Raw genomic sequence first — 17,337 nt, 5'->3', positions numbered from 1 at the left:
ACTTGATAATATGGGTGAACGTGGAAACCACTGTGTTGTTTATGTGAAACCATTATAAGATTGTATATCAATGATACTTTAATTTAAAAAATAATCCGCTTAAGTGTCATTGCTCTCCAATGGATTATGAGCTCTAGGGAGTAAGAGATCTATTTCATTAATACTTGATTCCCGAACTTGTGGAGTATTAAATCTCAATGATTTATTTTACCTAACTCTTCACATCTCAGTACGGCACAGTAACACGCACACAGGAGGCAATTAATAAATACTTGTCAAACGCCTACCGAAAGAAATGACTACGTGGTAAGAATGATTTCACCTTCTACCACGCCTACCTCGCTGAAGAACTACATTTCCCTGTATGCTTGGGCCGACGCACTCCTTCAACTAAAAAGAGCGACAATTACTTCCTACGGTCCTTTAGCCTCCTTCGTCGGCCCATGCCGCAGTGTTTTACGGGAAAGGTAGTTCTAGTGCTCGACATTCTGCCTCCAGCAAGCCGGGGCAAACTAAATTTCCCAGCAAGCAGCGCGCCGACCTCTGAAAAGGAGCAAGATGGCAGACGCCGGTGACGGTGTTTTGCGGCAGGCAGGAGTCAACACTGCCCCGATTTCCTTCAGCTTCAGTCGCACGTCCGCCCTGAGACGGCTGGCCGACCCGGGGGATGGTGCTGGTGCGGCTCCTGAGGAGAAATATTTCTTGAAGACCGTGGAAGGAAGGGAGCTGCAGAGGTGAAGCGCTGGGTCTTTAATCCCTTGAAAATCGGTGGGGTGGGTGCTAGCGGGAGGGTAGAATGTGAGTTGACTGTTTTGGTGACAGTGGCCTGGAAAGCCTGAAGCACAGCCTGAGGAAATTCGTGGAGGTGGGAAGGCTGGAGTTTGTAGGAGAGGTGGAGAAATTTGACCTGATAGCCGTGGGAGTTGAGAAGAGAGTATGTATTCCTGAGAGGGTGTGTCTTTAGGACTTGGAGTGATGGCGAACGGGATGGAGCGGCAGATTCAGGTTGAGGAAAGCCATCGTCAGCTTAATTCGGAAAGGAGAGTTGAAGGGAGGGACTTCCAGAAGAGAATCAAACCATCCAGGAGACCGGTATGGAACCTGGACCTTGGCTGAAGATGGTGACTTGTGAGTCATTGTGGAAGCCATGGAAATGGATTTTGTGATGAACAGAGGATCCAGGACTGAGGACTGATTCCTTAAAGACTCAGACATTTAAGAGTTGGGGATAGGGGAGAATCCAAAGAAATCACCATCAGAGCCAGAATAGGAGAGTCAGACAGAAGGAAGGGCATGGTCCATGCCTGTGAGAGTGAGTGAGTTCTGTGTTTTCCCTGAATGAATGGGTATGACCCAGAGTCCACTGACTACTCTTCCATCTTCACCCCTGTGTTTCCACATCAGTGTGAAGCCCTCAGAAGCCCCCAAGGAACTCATCATACCTTTGAACCAGAGTGTCCATCATAGGCTGAAACCGACCCATGCCCCTGGGTCATCCACAGATACTAAGGCCTTGGTGGATGGTGTGCTGTCCCAGGCTGTGAAGGAGCTCAGTGAGGGTGAGTGATCCCTCCTTTACCTTGCCCTAATGAAGGAAGAAGGGGAGGAAAATGAAAGGATAGGATAGAGTGGGACCTCATTGCTCCCTTCCATTCTTCCTTAGAATCCAAGAAGTCTTTGGAGGAGAGAGAGAATGCAGGTGTCAACCCCACGCTCGCTATCCCCATGATCAAGAAAGGATGCTCCCCCAACAGGGAAGGAGCAGACAGCGAACCCCAGGCTGAGACAGTGAGCTGGCCCCTAACCCTTCCTCCTACCCGAACCTCTCTTTGCCCTGTCTGTCAGGCTTGCCTTCCTGCACACAGCAGGGAATATCTATGTGTGTGCTAGAGGCCCATTGCCTATCCCTTCCTCCTTCCACCCTTTTTGCAAGCACTAACAAATTAATTCAGATACCGCAGTGTGAAAAAGTACTTGGATTTGGGGATTATCTGAATGAGATGGGGAGCAAAGGGAACAGGATGTGTAAAGGTCCAGAGGGTAGACTCTGCCTAGAATGTTTGAATAGCAACAAGAAGACCAATGAAGCTGGAGTGGAATGAGTGAGGGGAAGGGCAGTTGATGAGGTCAGAAGTGGGGATGTTAAACTAGGCAGGATCTTCTGGGCCATGGTAAAGACTTTGGCTTTTACTCTGAAGGAGATGAGAGCCACGAGAGTGCTCTGAGCAGAGAAGGGACAAGACTTGTGATTTGACAGGATCTCTCTGGCTGCTGTGAGCAGAACAGACTAGTAAGCAAACATGGAAGCCAGGAGACCAGTTGTCAGGCTAGAAATGATGGAGACTCAGACCTGAGTGGTGGGGGTGAGGCCTGGAAGGACAGGTAGGGTTTAGTGAGAAAGGGAAGAGAAGAAGAGTTAGTATTCCTAACAGCGTCAACAACCCAAGCAATGGCATGGCAGCAGGATAGCTGTATGGTGTGTCTAGAGTGAGTATAAAGAATTAAGGAGGCAGTGATGACACGTGATAACAGGAAAGGTGAGGTGTGTTTACAGAAGTAACCAGGTCTGTCTTTCATACCCATGGGCCCCACTTTTCACCCCTTCAGTCACAGTTTTTTTGTAATGCTTCTTTGGATCCTAGTACTCCAGCAGTCGCAGACCACCCTCTCTTTCAACTGAACTGTTCTCATCAGCCTTCAGATGTCCTCCGGTGTCTTTGATCTCAGAAATTTTAAAAATGGCCTTCAGTCCACTCTCCATCTTGTTCCAGCTTTGGCCTCATTTCTCTAATGTCCCTCTTCTTGCAGCCTTCCACATTGTGACTGACCATAGTTCCCACCATCCTTCCTCTCACTCATCCTAAAAACCTCTGTCACCCTTGACTCCCCTCTTTATTATTCAGTCTATCAGCACAATCCTATCATCTCCCTTTTCAGAGTACATCCAGAATCTGACATACTTCTCACAGTCACTGCTACCACCACTCTGGTCTGAGCCACCAGCTTGTCTCATCTGGACTATTGCAGTAACTTCCTCACTGGTCCTCCTTGTGGCTGCCACCCTCTTGTACCTCCTGCCCAGCTCTCCCAATTAATCTCTTAACACACCTCTCAGCTGCCGTGTCTGTTTCAGTCAGGTTTACTTTCACAATGCTCTTCACATGTACCGAATCTTGTTCTGCCCAAGGGCCTTTCTTTGTTCTTACTGTCTTCTGCTTGAAACAGTCTTCCTTCTCATATCCTCACAGCTCCCTTTTCTTTTTTTCTTTTTTTAAATTAACTTATTTCTTGAGGTATAGTTTATATACAATATTATATTGGTTTCAAGTACACAACACAGTGCTTCAACAGTTACGCACATTATTAAATCCTCAGTCCTCACCCTAACTAGTGTAGTTACTATCTGTCAACATAGAAAGATGTTATAGAATCATTGGCTATATGCTCCATGTTATACTACCATCCCTGTGACCAACTTATGTTATATTGAGATTCTGTGCCTCTTTATCCCCCTCACCCTCCCCACCCAGCCACCCCAACCCCTCTCCCATGATAACCACCAATCACTTATCAGTATCTATGAGTCAATGGCTATTTTGTTCATTTTGTTTTGTTTTGTTTATATATTCCAAAAATAAGTGAAATCATATAGTATTTGTCTTTATTTACCTGGCTTATTTCACTTAGTATAATATCCTCTAGGTCCATCCATGCTGTTGCAAATGGCAGGATTCCTTTCCTTTTTTATGGCTGAATAATATTTCATTGTGTATATGTACCACATCTTCTTTATTCATTCATCTATGGATGGACACTTTGGTTGTTTCCATATCTTGGCTATTATAAATAAATAATGTGGCAATAAACATAGGGGGTGCATATATCTTCCTAATCAGAGATTTTGTTTTCTTTGGGTAAATTCCTAGAAATGGAGTTACTGGGTCTTCATGGCTCCCTTTTCTGATCTCTGCTCAAATATCAACTCAGTGCCACTCCCTTCACCATCCCTCTGCATCCCCTTAACCTACTTTAGTTTCTTCATATAACTTATCACTGCTTGACATATCATGTTTTATGTATTTTATTTATTGTGTGTCTCCATAACTAGAACTAGAATTTTATTTATTGTAAGCTCCACAAGGGCAGTTTTTGTCTGTTTTATTCACTGCTTTATTCCCAGCACCTAGAACAATACCTGGCACAGAATAGGTGCTTTATAAGTATTTGTTGAAAGACTGAATGTGGAGGAATAAAGTGAGGGATGGCAAGAGGAAATCAAAACTCACCCTTGAGCTGACTGGAAAAGAACCATCAAGGGTTACCCAGTGGGTGATAGCAAGAACACTTCAGAGGGCCTACTGTAAGCCAAGCCTAACTGTCTTTCCTCTCCCTGAACCCTTAGGTGCCAGAGGAGGCCGATTATGAGGCTATCCCTGTGGAGGCCTACGGGCTGGCCATGCTGCGGGGCATGGGCTGGAAACCTGGCGAGGGCATTGGCTGCACCTTCAATCAGTGAGTTCTAGGAAAAGGGCAAGGGGACAGCAGATGGGGTAGTGGAGACCTCCGTGGTTACCACCCATGCAGAACCATCCAAACAGGGACAGGACACATTACCACCCTAAGTAATTCAGTAGGCCTATCCACTGCTGTTTCAACCTCCTACCTATCCTTTGAAACTCCATAATGTGATCCCATTTAAGTAAAGACTGCCTCTCTGGGCATCAGCTTCCTCACCTGAAAAATGGGAATAATAACAGTACTGATTTCCCAGGTCTATTGTGAGAGTTAAGTGAAATTACACGCACAAAGTACAGTAGGCCCTGGCCCCAAATAAGGATAGACTAAACATTTGCTATTATCACATGGACTTCCGAACCCTTCTCCGCAGTTGTAAACTCCAAAGAATTCTGAAAACAAAACTTTTTTTTTCATAGCCATATAGCAGCCAAATGGGTCATGAATTGACATTAAGCGTTTTACAGTCTATTTCTCCTGCTTGGCTGAATATTTGCATGATATCCCCTGTAGAAATATCAGGGTATTTAGTTAAAGGGATCTGCCTCAGATCCCACTGTAGGTGCTATATAAAAGATGGTATATGCAGCACGTCATTAGGTTGAACCAAATGAAATTGCCATTGCTATAGGTCAAATATAGTTCTAATATGAGATTAGGAAATATATTCTTGAATATATTGATAGGGTGGGATTTGGACAGGGGGTTAGGGGCACTGAAGACTGTTGTATCCCCCAACAAGCCCATATTCTGTGCTCCCTGCAGAGTGGTGAAGCCCCGTGTCAACTCACTGAGGCCCAAGGGGTTAGGGCTGGGTGCCAGCCTGACTGAGGTCCAGACTCTGGCCCCCACCAGCCCCCACTACCTGCCGAGGCCAGACGAGGAACAAAAGAAGGACAAGGAAGACCAATCTCAAGGACTGGTGCCTGGAAGAGCTGTGGTGGTACTTTCTGGCCCTCATCGAGGCCTCTATGGGAAGGTAAGGAACCAAGATATGCCTGGAGTCCAAAACAGGCAGCAGGGAGGATTGCTATGCGGGTCAGAGGGAAGGGAATTAGGTTTGGGGTAGAAAGTCTAGAAGCCCTTGTCTTATGGGTCTTCCTGGCTCACTGCCTCATTCAGTAACTCAGGACCACTTGCTGGGCCTTTGTGAGCCTCAGTTTCCAACTAAAAGAGAGAGAACACCATATGCCACAAGTCCCCAAGGATTAAATGCTTAAAATATGTCCATACCCCACAGTCTGCTGAGGGAGACAGAGACCAGGACTGTTCCCCGCCCACAGGGGTCAAAGTCAGCTGGGGAAGTCACCAGAGTCAGGCCTATTGGAGGTAAAGGGGAACAGCTTGGTCCTAGGAGTGTGGGTCAAATCTACCCACCCTCTACCTAACTTCTTCCTACCAACACTTTAGGTGGAAGGCCTTGATCCTGACAATGTTCGAGCCATGGTTCGTCTGGCTGTGGGGAGCCGCATGGTGACTGTTAGTGAGTACTGCCTGCGGTCTGTCTCCAAGAAAGAGTTTGACAAGAACTCCTTATACTTCGGTGAGTGAGCCTCTTAACTAGCTGGGGGAGTTGGAGAAGCATTCTGGGGGTGGTATGGCCTATCTCAGGATGAGGGCTAGATCTGCAGAAGACAGATGTGACTTCTGGTCAGAGGTCAAGAGATAAGAATGAAGATAAGTGGTTTATTCAGTTTGATTGAAAAAAGGCTGATATAGTAACCCTGGGTCTTTAGCCTCTTTCTGAGGGAGAAGAAACAGGCGTGGAAACCAATTCCTACCCTCAGGAAGCCTTTGCCTTTTTGGAGTGATGAACCTCTCTTTCGCTAAGGAGTGAGAGCAGCCAGGACTAAGGCATGACCGGGGAGGAAGGCACTGTAGGCATGTCCGTAAGAGGGTCAGTTTGGCAACAGAGCTCTCCAGGACTCCCTGGCCCACACTACACGGTTGACTTAGATAAGCACTGTCAGCATGGGCTGGAGTGGTTGAGGAAGGTTTCCTGAAGGAGGCCAGGACAAATGAGAGAAAGGGGAGAGCATTCTAATAGCCTAGGCAAAGGTGTGACGGTAAGAGGGGAGATGTTGGCAGATGGGAGGTGACCTGAGGCTGAGATGTGACCTGGAAAGAAAGAGAGAGAGAACTAAGGCCCCTTTTTGGTTCTCTTCACACCCCCCTGCACACAGGCCAGGTGAGCAAAACTTCCCCAGGGCAACAGAATGGAACAGCTTCATCATGCAAGGCCATCCGTGATCGGGACCCCCACATCTGGCAGGAAGACTCAGAGAGGAAGCGGAAACACTTTCTGGACCGGTGGGATCCTGGGCATCTGGGATGGGGGAAGAGGGCAGGGCTGTGGGGAGGCTCCAGCAGTCAAAGAAGGCTTCCAGGACAAGGCAAGAGCATAGAAGGAAGTAGGAACAGCATTATGGGTGTTTCTCAGCATTGGCAAAGGTGGGGTGAGCAGAACATGTGTCTGACTAACCTGCTGTTGGCCCCCTCTCCACAGACAAGATGGGCCTGCACCCAAGAGTGAGAAAGCAGCACCCAGGAGTCAGCACTGGCTGCACAGGGACCTGCGCGTGAGATTTGTGGACAAGTTGCACAAGGGTGGCCAATATTACAACACAAAGGTGGGAACCCCACAACCTAAGTCCCTTTTATCCCCCCAGGGATTAGGCTCCCTTAATTCTCTAACATTCTCACATCCCCTGACCCTCTCCCCAGATGACAATTGAAGATGTCCTCAGCCCAGATACCTGTGTGTGTCGGACAGATGAAGACCAGATCCTGGAAGGTGAGTCATGGGTGTCCGTTGGGTCATTACCAGCCTGGAGGCTGATCAAGAAGGCTGTCTTAGGCCAAGAGGCTGGAAGGTTGGGCAGAGTTCAGGTTTTTTGTAAGACCCAGCATGCTTTAACAGAACATTAGGCATTCCTGTGGATTGTCTGAGCCCCTTTCCCCATCTGTAAAATTTGTATGGAAATGACCTCTTCTGCCCTCCTATGAATGGAGCCTTGTAGGGATTGTGTACTGAGCTCCCTGTGCAGGGCAGGGCATGTGACATGCCTGCAATAATTGGCTTTTACCACCCCCATCCATCATCATCAAACAGAAATGCTCCCTCTATTATAGTTATTTCTAGGAGCTGCTCCTTAGGTTTACTCAGCTGTGAAATGGGTGTGGTGGGCCTCCCATCTGTCAGCATCGTGCACAGTGGCTCTGGGGAATACAGCAAAGGCCCTTCTGACAGAATGCTGGCTAGGCTGGCCCTGGCTGCAGGCCTCACTCTCTGTCCTTGCCTGCAGGCCTGAGGGAAGACATGCTGGAGACCCTGGTGCCCAAGGTCAAGGGCAACCGGGTGATGGTAGTGCTGGGACCACAGGCTGGAAGGGTGAGTCCCAGACCTGAGAATGGGGGTGGGGGCATGCAGGGAATGTCCCAGGGTCTGTGTTGGCCTTGCTGACTCCAGCTGCCCCTGCTCTAGGTGGGCCGTTTGCTGGGCCAGGACAGAGAGCGGAGCCAGGCTCTGGTGCAGCTACGGAAAGAGAATCAGCTGGTAGAGCTTCACTACGATGCTGTCTGCCAGTACATGGGCCCCAGTGACTCAGACGAAGACTAACCCATGGACCCACTTGAGTCCCCCAAGCTGTTACCCATTCTGTACAGAAAAGCCTACTTTCAGGAAGACGGGGAGGTGGTTGTTCCAGCCTCCACTTGCAGGGCAGCCCTGAGACATGGCCAAGGAACAAAGTGAATGGACTGGAAGGGAGGCTAGAAATAAACCAAGTATTTTCCATAAGTTTGGATAATAAAAACCATATCAAATATTTAGTAAAATGAAGATATAAATGGTGTGTTGAACTGTGACTAGAGGTGAGAGCCATTCCATTTCTCAGCCCCACCACCCTGCTTGGGCTGCCAGACAAGATAAAGGATCCATCCACTCACAGGCTCACTTGGATTACAGAAGCTATGAAATCTGTTCCCTGAGCAGACACTATGGAGTCTGGAATGCCACATCTCTGGACAACTTTCCTAACAAGAACCCTAGCTGTAGCTCTGCTTTTACCCTTGGTTCAGAGCAGATACCCAGAGGGCATTTTGAGCCAGTGATGGGAATCAAGAGGAAGGGAGGCTTCGATGCACACATGAGATGTGTTAGCACTACGTTCCAAAGAAGCCAGTTAACTTCAGGGCACCTGTTTTAGTCCCTAGAGTTTTCCTTGCAGGTAAAAATCTGTCTCAGGTAGCATTTCTCTGGTTGCTTTAGGTAATTGGATTCTCAACAAGGCTATTGTCAAAGACTACACAAACTTTTTGCTGTTTAATGGCCTGAGAGACAAAATCAGCGAGGGAAGACAGTTTTTAAAAAATTTTATTTTGGTATCACTAATCTACAATTACATGAGGAACATTATGTTTACTAGACTCCCCCCCATTACCAAATCCCTCACCACATGCCCCATTACAGTCACTGCCATCCGCGTAGTAACATGCTGTAGAATCACTACTTGTCTTCTCTGTGTTACACAGCCCTCCCTGTGCCCCCCCACATTATACATGCTAATCATAATGCCCCTTCTTTGTTTGCCCCCTTATCCCTTCCTTCCCACCCATCCTCCCCTGTCCCTTTCCCTTTGGTAACTGTTAGTCCATTCTTGGGTTCTGTGAGTCTGCTGCTGTTTTGTTCCTTCAGTTTTTTCTTTGTTCTTATACTCCACATATGAGTGAAATCATTTGGTACTTGTCTTTCTCTGCCTGGCTTATTTCACTGAGCATAATACCCTCTAGCTCCATCCATATTGTTGCAAATGGTAGGATTTGTTTTCTTCTTATGGCTGAATAATATTCCATTGTGTATATGTACCACATCTTCTTTATCCATTCATCTACTGATGGACATTTAGGTTGCTTCCATTTCTTGGCTATTGTAAATAGTGCTGCGATAAACATAGGGGTGCATATGTCTTTTTCAAACTGGGCTGCTGCATTCTTAGGGTAAATTCCTAGAAGTGGAATTCCTGGGTCAAATGATATTTCTATTTTGAGCTTTTTGAGGAACCTCCATACTGCTTTCCACAATGGTTGAACTAGTTTACATTCCCACCAGCAGTGTAGGAGGGTTCCCCTTTCTCCACAACCTCACCAACATTTGTTGTTGTTTGTCTTTTGGTTGGTGGTGATTCTTACTGGTGTGAGGTGATATCTCATTGTGGTTTTAATTTGCATTTCTCTGATGACTAGCAATGTGGAGCATCTTTTCATGTATTTGTTGGCCATCTGAATTTCTTCTTTGGAGAACTGTCTGTTCAGCTCCTCTGCCCATTTTTTAATTGGATTATTTGCTTTTTGTTTGTTGAGGTGTGTGAGCTCTTTATATATTTTGGATGTCAACCCTTTATTGGATCTGTAATTTATGCATATATTCTCCCATACTGTAGGATGCCTTTTTGTTCTATTGGTGGTGTCCTTTGCTGTACAGAAGAAGCTTTTCAGCATGATATAGTCCCACTTGTTCATTTTTGCTTTTGTTTCCCTTGCCCAGGGAGATATGTTCATGAAGAGGTCGCTCATGTTTATGTCCAAGAGATTTCTGCCTATGTTTTTTTCTAAGAGTTTTATGGTTTCATGACTTACATTCAGGTCTTTGATCCATTTCTAATTTACTTTTGTGTATGGGGTTAGACAGTGATCCAGTTTCATTCTCTTACTTGTAGCTGTCCAGTTTTGCCAACACCAGCTGTTGAAGAGGCTGTCATTTCTCCATTGTATGTCCATAGCTCCTTTATCATATATTAATTGACCGTATATGTTTGGGTTAATATGGGAAGACAGTTTTAGGCACAATTATTTTTAAATCATCCTCAATCACTAAGTCATTGGTAAAGCAAGTGGTATTTGAGTTAGATCTAGGCCACTCAGATCAGCTCCTGTCAGAGCATGGCACAGTGTCGGAGAATTTAACACTTAAACTCCTAGAGCAAGATAATACAAGTAAAGCTGCCATCCCGTCAGGCAGAAGCAGACTGCTGTTCACAGCCCAAATGAGCAGGTATAGAAAAACTATGAGTTGGCCAGATCAATGGCCATGTGCCCAGTAAGGTAAGGGATGATTAGAAACTTTACAAGAGAGTAACCCCAACATGAAGTACATTTGTACAGGCTGATTTACTTATTTTACCATCCCTAATTAATTAATTCCAGAACTCAAATGGTTTCAAGATTGGACAGCAGGGTTAAGAAGGACAGTGGGGGACAAGCTACCACTCCCAGTTGCTCCAGTTCCTGAGCAATTGTGATTGTACACACTGCCTCCAGAATTACAGGCTGGGTTGTATTTTTTTAATTGAAGTACAGTTGATATACAGTTTAGTTTCAAGTATACAACACAGTGATTCAACAGTTACCCACATCATTAAATCTTCACCCCAACTGCACAGTTACTGTCAACATAGAAAAGATGTTACAGAATCATGGGCCGTATTCTCCATGGTGTACTACTATCCCCGTGACCAACTTTTATTATGACTGGGAATTTTTGTGCCTCAATCCTCCTCACCCTCACCACCTACCCACACTAACCCCTCTCCTATGGTAACTACCAGTCACTTCTCAGTGTCTACTTCCATTTTGTCCATTTTGTTTTGTTGTTAGATTCCAGAAGTAAGTGAAAACATAACACGGTGTTTGTCTTCTCTGCTTGGCTTATTTCACTTAGCATAATACCCTCTAGATCCATCCATGTCCCAAATGGCAGGATTTCTTTCTTTTTTATGTTTGAATAATATTCCATTGTGTACATGTGCCACAACTTCTTTATCCATTCATCTATGGATGGACACTTTGGTTGCTTCCATATCTGGGCTATTGTAAATAATGTGGCAATAAACATAGGGATGCATATATCATTTTGAATCAGGAATTTTGTTTTCTTTGAATAAATTCCCAGAAGTGGAATTACAGGGTCAAAATGGTATTTCTATTTTTAGTTTTTTGAGGAACCTCCATTACTGTTTTCTATAGTGGCTACACCAATTTACATTACCACGAACAGTGTAGAAGGGTTCCTATTTCTCCACATCCTTGCTAACCTTGTTATTTCTTCTCTTTTGATAGTGGACATTCTGATGGGTGCAAGGTGATATCTCATTGTGGTTTTGATTTGCATTTCCCTGAGGATTAACAATGTGGAGCATCTTTTCACATGCCTATTGATCATCTGTGTTTCTTCTTTGGAAAAATTTTCATGTCCTACCCCCATTTTTAATCAGGTTATTTATTTTTCTGGTGTTGAGGCATATGAGTTCTTAATATATTTTGGGTGTTAACCTCTTATCAGATAAATCATTTACAAATATATTCTCAAACTGTAGGTTGCCTTTTGATGGTTGCCTACCTCTGTTGATGGTGTCTTGCTGTACAGAAGCTTTTTTAGTTTTATGTAGTCCAACTTGTTCACATTTTGTTTCCCTTGCCTTGGGAGGTGTGTCCAGAAAAAAATTGTTCATGCTTATGTTCAAGAGATTTTTGCATGTTTCTTCTAAAAGTTTTATGATTTTGTATCTTAAATTTAGGTCTTTAATCCATTTTGAGTTTTCATTTGTATATGTAGACAGTGATCCAGTTTCATTCTCTTGCATATAGCTGTCTAGTTTTCCCAACACCAGTTATTGAAGAGGCTGTCTTTTCCCCATTGTATATTCATGGCTCCTTTATGTATATTAATTGACCATATATGCATGGGTTTATATCTGGGCTGTCTATTCTGTTCCATTGATCTGTGGGTCTTTTCTTGTGCCAGTGCCAAACCGTTTTGATTACTGTAACTTTGTAGTAGAGCTTGAAGTCAGGGAGTATGATACTCCCAGCTTTGTTTTTCTTTCTCAGGATGGCTTTGGCTATTTGGGGTCTTGTGTGGGTCCATATGAATTTTTAGGATTATTTGCTCTAGTTCATTGAAAAATGCTGTTGGTATTTTGAAAGGGTTTGCACTGAATCTTTAAATTGCTTTGGGCAGGATGGCCATTTTGACAATATTAATTCTTTCTATCCATGAGTATGGGATAGATTTCCACTTATTTGTATCTTTTATTTCTCTCATCAGTGCTTTAATAGTTTTCAGAATACAGGTCTTTCACTCCTTGGTTAGTTTATTCCTAGGTATTTTAATCTCTTTGATGTAGTTGTAAATGGAGTTGTTTCCCTGATTTCTCTTTCTCCTAGCTCATTGTTAGTATATAGAGGAATATAACAGATTTCTATGTATTTTGTATCCTGCAGTTTTGCTGAATCCAGTTATTAGTTCTAATAGTTTTTTGGTGGAGTCTTTAGGGTTTTCTATATATAGTATCATGTCATCTGCAAATAGTGAAAGTTTTCATTCTTCCTTACCAATCTGGATGCCTTTTATCTCTTCATCTTGTCTGACTGCTGTGGCTAGGACTTACAGTGCTATGTTGAATAAAAGTGGTGAGTGGTCATTCTTGCCTTGTTCCTGATCTTAGAGGAAAGGCTTTCAGCTTTTGAGTATGCCATTGGGTATGGTGTTAGCTGTGGCTTATCATATATGGCCCTTACTACATTGAGGTACTTAACCTTTATGCCCATTTTGTTGAGAGTTTTTATCATGAATGGATGTTGAATTTTGTCAAATGCCTTTTCAAGCATCTATTGAGATGATCATATGGTTTTTATCTTTCTTTTTGTTAATATGATGTATCATGTTGATTAATTTATGAATACTGTACCATTCTTGCATCCCTGAAATAAATCCCACTTGGTCATGATGGATGATCCTTTTGATGTATTTTTTTTTTGGTGAAGTATAGTTGATGTACAATACCATATTGGTTTCGGGTGTACAGCAGTGATTTGACAACCACATGCATATGAAATGCTTACCACAATAAGTGTAGTTACCATCTGCCACCATACATAGCTATTATAAAATTATCGACTACATTACCCATGTTGTGCTTTTCATCCCCATGACTACTTATTTTATAATTGGAAGTTTGTACCTCTTTTTCCCATTCTATTTCACCCATCTCCTCCACCCCATGGCAAGCACCAGTTTGTTTTCTGTTTGTGAGTCCATTTCTATTTTGTTTGCTTGTTCATTTATTTTATTCTTTTTAGGTCCCATATATAAGTGAAGTCATGGTATTTATCTTTCTCTGTCTGACTTATTTCCCTTAACATAATACCCTCTAGGTCCATTCATGTTGTCACAAATAGCAATGTGTCTTTAATTTTTATGGCGGAGACATAGTCCACATCTTCTTTACTCATTTTGGGTTTCAAGGTGAGAGGAGACTTGAAGATATGCCAATGACATTGGTGTGAGCCTGTGTGTTGGGTGATAGGAAGGCATCCTGTGTAACAGGGAGCTCGGACACACAGACATGGACTTGAACTCTGAGTCACTAGTTGGTGTATCTGGGTGACCCAGAGAAAGGTGTGAAAGCTTTCAGAGATCCAGATTCCTCATTCCAAACACAAGAGGTGCATCCCACATCTGGGGTCAGTATTAACATTAAAGGGCAGAATTTTACGTAATTCTTTTGACCATAAGCTTCATTAAGATAAACATTTTATATTTTACATCTGGACCCAGTACAACCTTACACACACAAACCAACATTTTACAAAATAATTATCTTATTATACATGATGCCCTGATATTTTTTATTCTGTTTACTTTTTAAGTGTGAAAAACACTAGTGCACAAGCCCAAGTGCAAGGCACACAGTTGTCAGGCATAAATGAGACCATCATAAAGGTTGGATCAAATAAGTTCTTTAAATTTTAGAAGACTAAAGTCTACTGTTCGCTAGCAAAACAGGATATTTCCAAACAAACATGCCTGAAACGTGTGGTTCTTGATGGAACTTAGGACTTTAGGAGTGGTTCTCAACCTTGGCTCCATCTTAGAATCACCTCTTGTGCCTAAAAAACTCCCTAGACCAATGGAATCAGAACTCTTGAAGGAGAGCCAGGCACCAATGGCTGAAGCTCCCCAGGGGACTCGATGTGCAGCCAAGCCTGTGACCTCCGGTCTAGTAGGGACTGTCTGTCACTACTCCAGCTCACTCTGCTTATTTCTCAAGGGTTAGAGCCCACTGGACACTCAGTCCTCTGTTTGTATGCACCCCACATGCCCATCAGAGGCACTGCTGATGGCCCAGGGAAAATACCCTGATACTCGTTGTTGGGACTGGAGGGAGAACTCACTTTCCCTGGCTCTGAAGCAGTGACTAAATATTCAGTTATCTGAATTCACCTGAAATGACATGAATGGGAGTCTGCCAGCTCCTCAAGTTCTTGCTGGGATTTAGCACTTTAATGTTTGTAAGTTGAGGCCCCTAAACCAAGAGACCCAGATAATGAAGTTGTGCCATTCAGAGTTTACTATTGAGCAGACATAAAGGCAAGACAGTGTGTCTCTTTGGGATGTACCCAAATCATACTCCCTGAGGTTGTTACTTAAGTTTGCAAAATGTCTCATCTTGTGATGTGTAGATACTTAGCTAAATGGGAGACAAGAATTTTGCTTTTTTGCCTGCTAAAAATAATACGCTTTTGACCAAAAAACATCACATGGCCCATAAGACACTTGTCAATCGCATCAGAACATAATTTTAACAATGTCCTAAATTTCCAATCTAATTGCATACCTTCCTATTAAAGGGAAGATGGCTTAAATGTGACACAAAAATGCTCAGCAAACTTCCTTCTCTTGATATTTGAAGGCTACCAAGGTTTAGCCTCTTGCAAATGACCATTTAAAAACAAAGATTTATTTGATTATTTCTTATATAAAAGTATATATCCATTTGGCATTTTTTTGTAGTGCTAAACCACAGGGGAGGAGGGAAAGAGGATTGAGAGAGCACAGAGAGAATACCCATCTTTTCTGTGTGGCTTTGCTCACTCATTGCATTTATCACTAGACAAAGCACAGGAGTTACGCATTATAGGACTTATCGAGCTCAGATCTTTGAGACCCCATTTACTCTTCCAGAAGTATGCACTCTGATTAATAATGGATGGTTAGTCCGGAAGATGACTGGTTAGCCAGAGACGGGTAAGATTCCTCAAGGGAGGAACAACCTAAGACAGGCACAGTCGCAGGGGGCCATCTGGTGAGAAAATGGGGAGCAGCAGAGGTGAGGCTTAGAACCTCCCCCCTCATGTTCTGAGAGAAATCTTTGGCATACACGGATGTTTATTGCCCTCATCTAGCTCGGATTAACACATAGTCTACAGGCACACACCTGATCATCTACATTTGCTCTCTTACAACACTAAACTCTGTTTTCTACCTTTATCTTGTATCTACCTACCACTTCAGCATTTTATTAAAAATAATAACAATAGAGAAATGTGGTATCCACATATAAATCAAGTTTAAAAATCAAATGAATATTCATATTTGAACTGACTGTGTATAGTTCATAATGCATGAACAAAACCGAAAGCTTCTGTTATGACTGCCCTTGCACTGTTCACCATGTAACTTATTCACTATGTAAGAATTTGTACTCCATGTAAGAATTTGTTCGTTATGCATCAGAAGATTGGAGACTGACGAAAATTAGGCTTGGGGTGGATTAATGATTGTGCATTGAGTATTGACCCCCCTATACAGAAATTTATTGTGGTTAACAACTATTTGATCAATAAATATGAGAGATGCCCTCACAAAAAAAAAATATATATATATATATATAAACACACTTCTAATGGTAAAATAAATAAGTAACCGGGATGTAATGTATAGCATAAGGAATATAGTCAAAATATTGTAACAACTTGGTATGGTGATACCTGGTACCTAGAATTATCATGTATATAAATGTTGAATCACTGTGTTGTACACCTGAAACTAATGTAATGCAATGCTGTTGTCAACTACCCTTCAATAAAAAAAATAAATAAAAATAAAAAAAAAATTAAAAAAAAAATAATGGGAGGGGGCGGAAGATGGCGGCGTGAGTAGAGCAGCGGAAATCTCCTCCCAAAACAACATATATCTATGAAAATATAACAAAGACAACCCTTCCTAGAATAAAGACCAGAGGACACAGGACAATATCCAGACCACATCCACACCTGAGAGAACCCAGCGCCTCGCGAAGGGGGTAAGATACAAGCCCCGGCCCCGCGGGAGCCGAGCGCCCCTCCCCCCAGCTCCCGGCGGGAGAAGAGCAGGCAGAGCGGGAGGGAGACGGAGCCCGGGGCTGCCGAACACCCAGCCCCAGCCATCAGGGCCAGAGTGCAGGGCCCTCGATACTGGGAAAACAGGGCAGCAAGAACAGTGAGCAGGCACTGGAGGCTGGGCGACAGAGGACATAAGAAAAGCGCGCGACCATTTTTTTTTTTGCTTTTTTGCTGCTTTGTTTTGGCGAGCGCATTTTGGAAGTCTTAAAGGGACAGGGACCCCAATATTAGGGAAACAGGGCAGAAAGACCGGTGAGTAGAGGCCTGAGGCTGGCACCGGAGAATAAAGAAAAACGAACGACCACCTTTTTTTTTTAATTAAAAATTTTTTTTTTTTTTTTTTTAATTAAAAAAAAAAATTTTTTTTCTTGTTTTTTTTTGTGGTCGTTGTTTTGTTTTGGCGGGTGCTTTTTGGAAGTCTTAAAGGGGCAGGGCGGGCCACTTAATCCAGAGGTAGGGAATCCGGGATCTCTGGGCACCCTAACCCCTGGGCTGCAGGGAGCAGGGAGGCCCCTTACGGAGATAAATAGCCTCCCAGCAGCCCCTGCTCCAACGCGACTCCACCATTTTGGAGTAGCTGCCCGAGCCAGGCCACGCCCA

The 17,337-nt window shown here is 43.7% G+C and overlaps 1 protein-coding gene across 1 annotated transcript; it reads left to right on the top strand.

The window, feature by feature from the left end:
- The first annotated feature begins 523 nt into the window (after nucleotides 1–523).
- On the top strand, nucleotides 524–13,301 carry GPKOW (G-patch domain and KOW motifs). Its single transcript, XM_036917130.2, has 11 exons — nucleotides 524–734; nucleotides 1,405–1,559; nucleotides 1,664–1,788; nucleotides 4,403–4,512; nucleotides 5,281–5,494; nucleotides 5,926–6,058; nucleotides 6,699–6,825; nucleotides 7,022–7,145; nucleotides 7,240–7,309; nucleotides 7,821–7,906; nucleotides 8,000–13,301. The coding sequence occupies exons 1-11, from the start codon at nucleotides 559–561 to the stop codon at nucleotides 8,132–8,134; spliced, it is 1,455 nt and encodes a 484-aa protein (XP_036773025.2). The 5' UTR covers nucleotides 524–558; the 3' UTR covers nucleotides 8,135–13,301.
- Nucleotides 13,302–17,337: the final 4,036 nt, after the last annotated feature.

The sequence above is a fragment of the Manis pentadactyla genome, chromosome X (assembly GCF_030020395.1).
Source record: "Manis pentadactyla isolate mManPen7 chromosome X, mManPen7.hap1, whole genome shotgun sequence".
Lineage (NCBI taxonomy): Eukaryota > Metazoa > Chordata > Mammalia > Pholidota > Manidae > Manis > Manis pentadactyla.
This window is presented reverse-complemented; position numbering and strand designations above follow the sequence as displayed.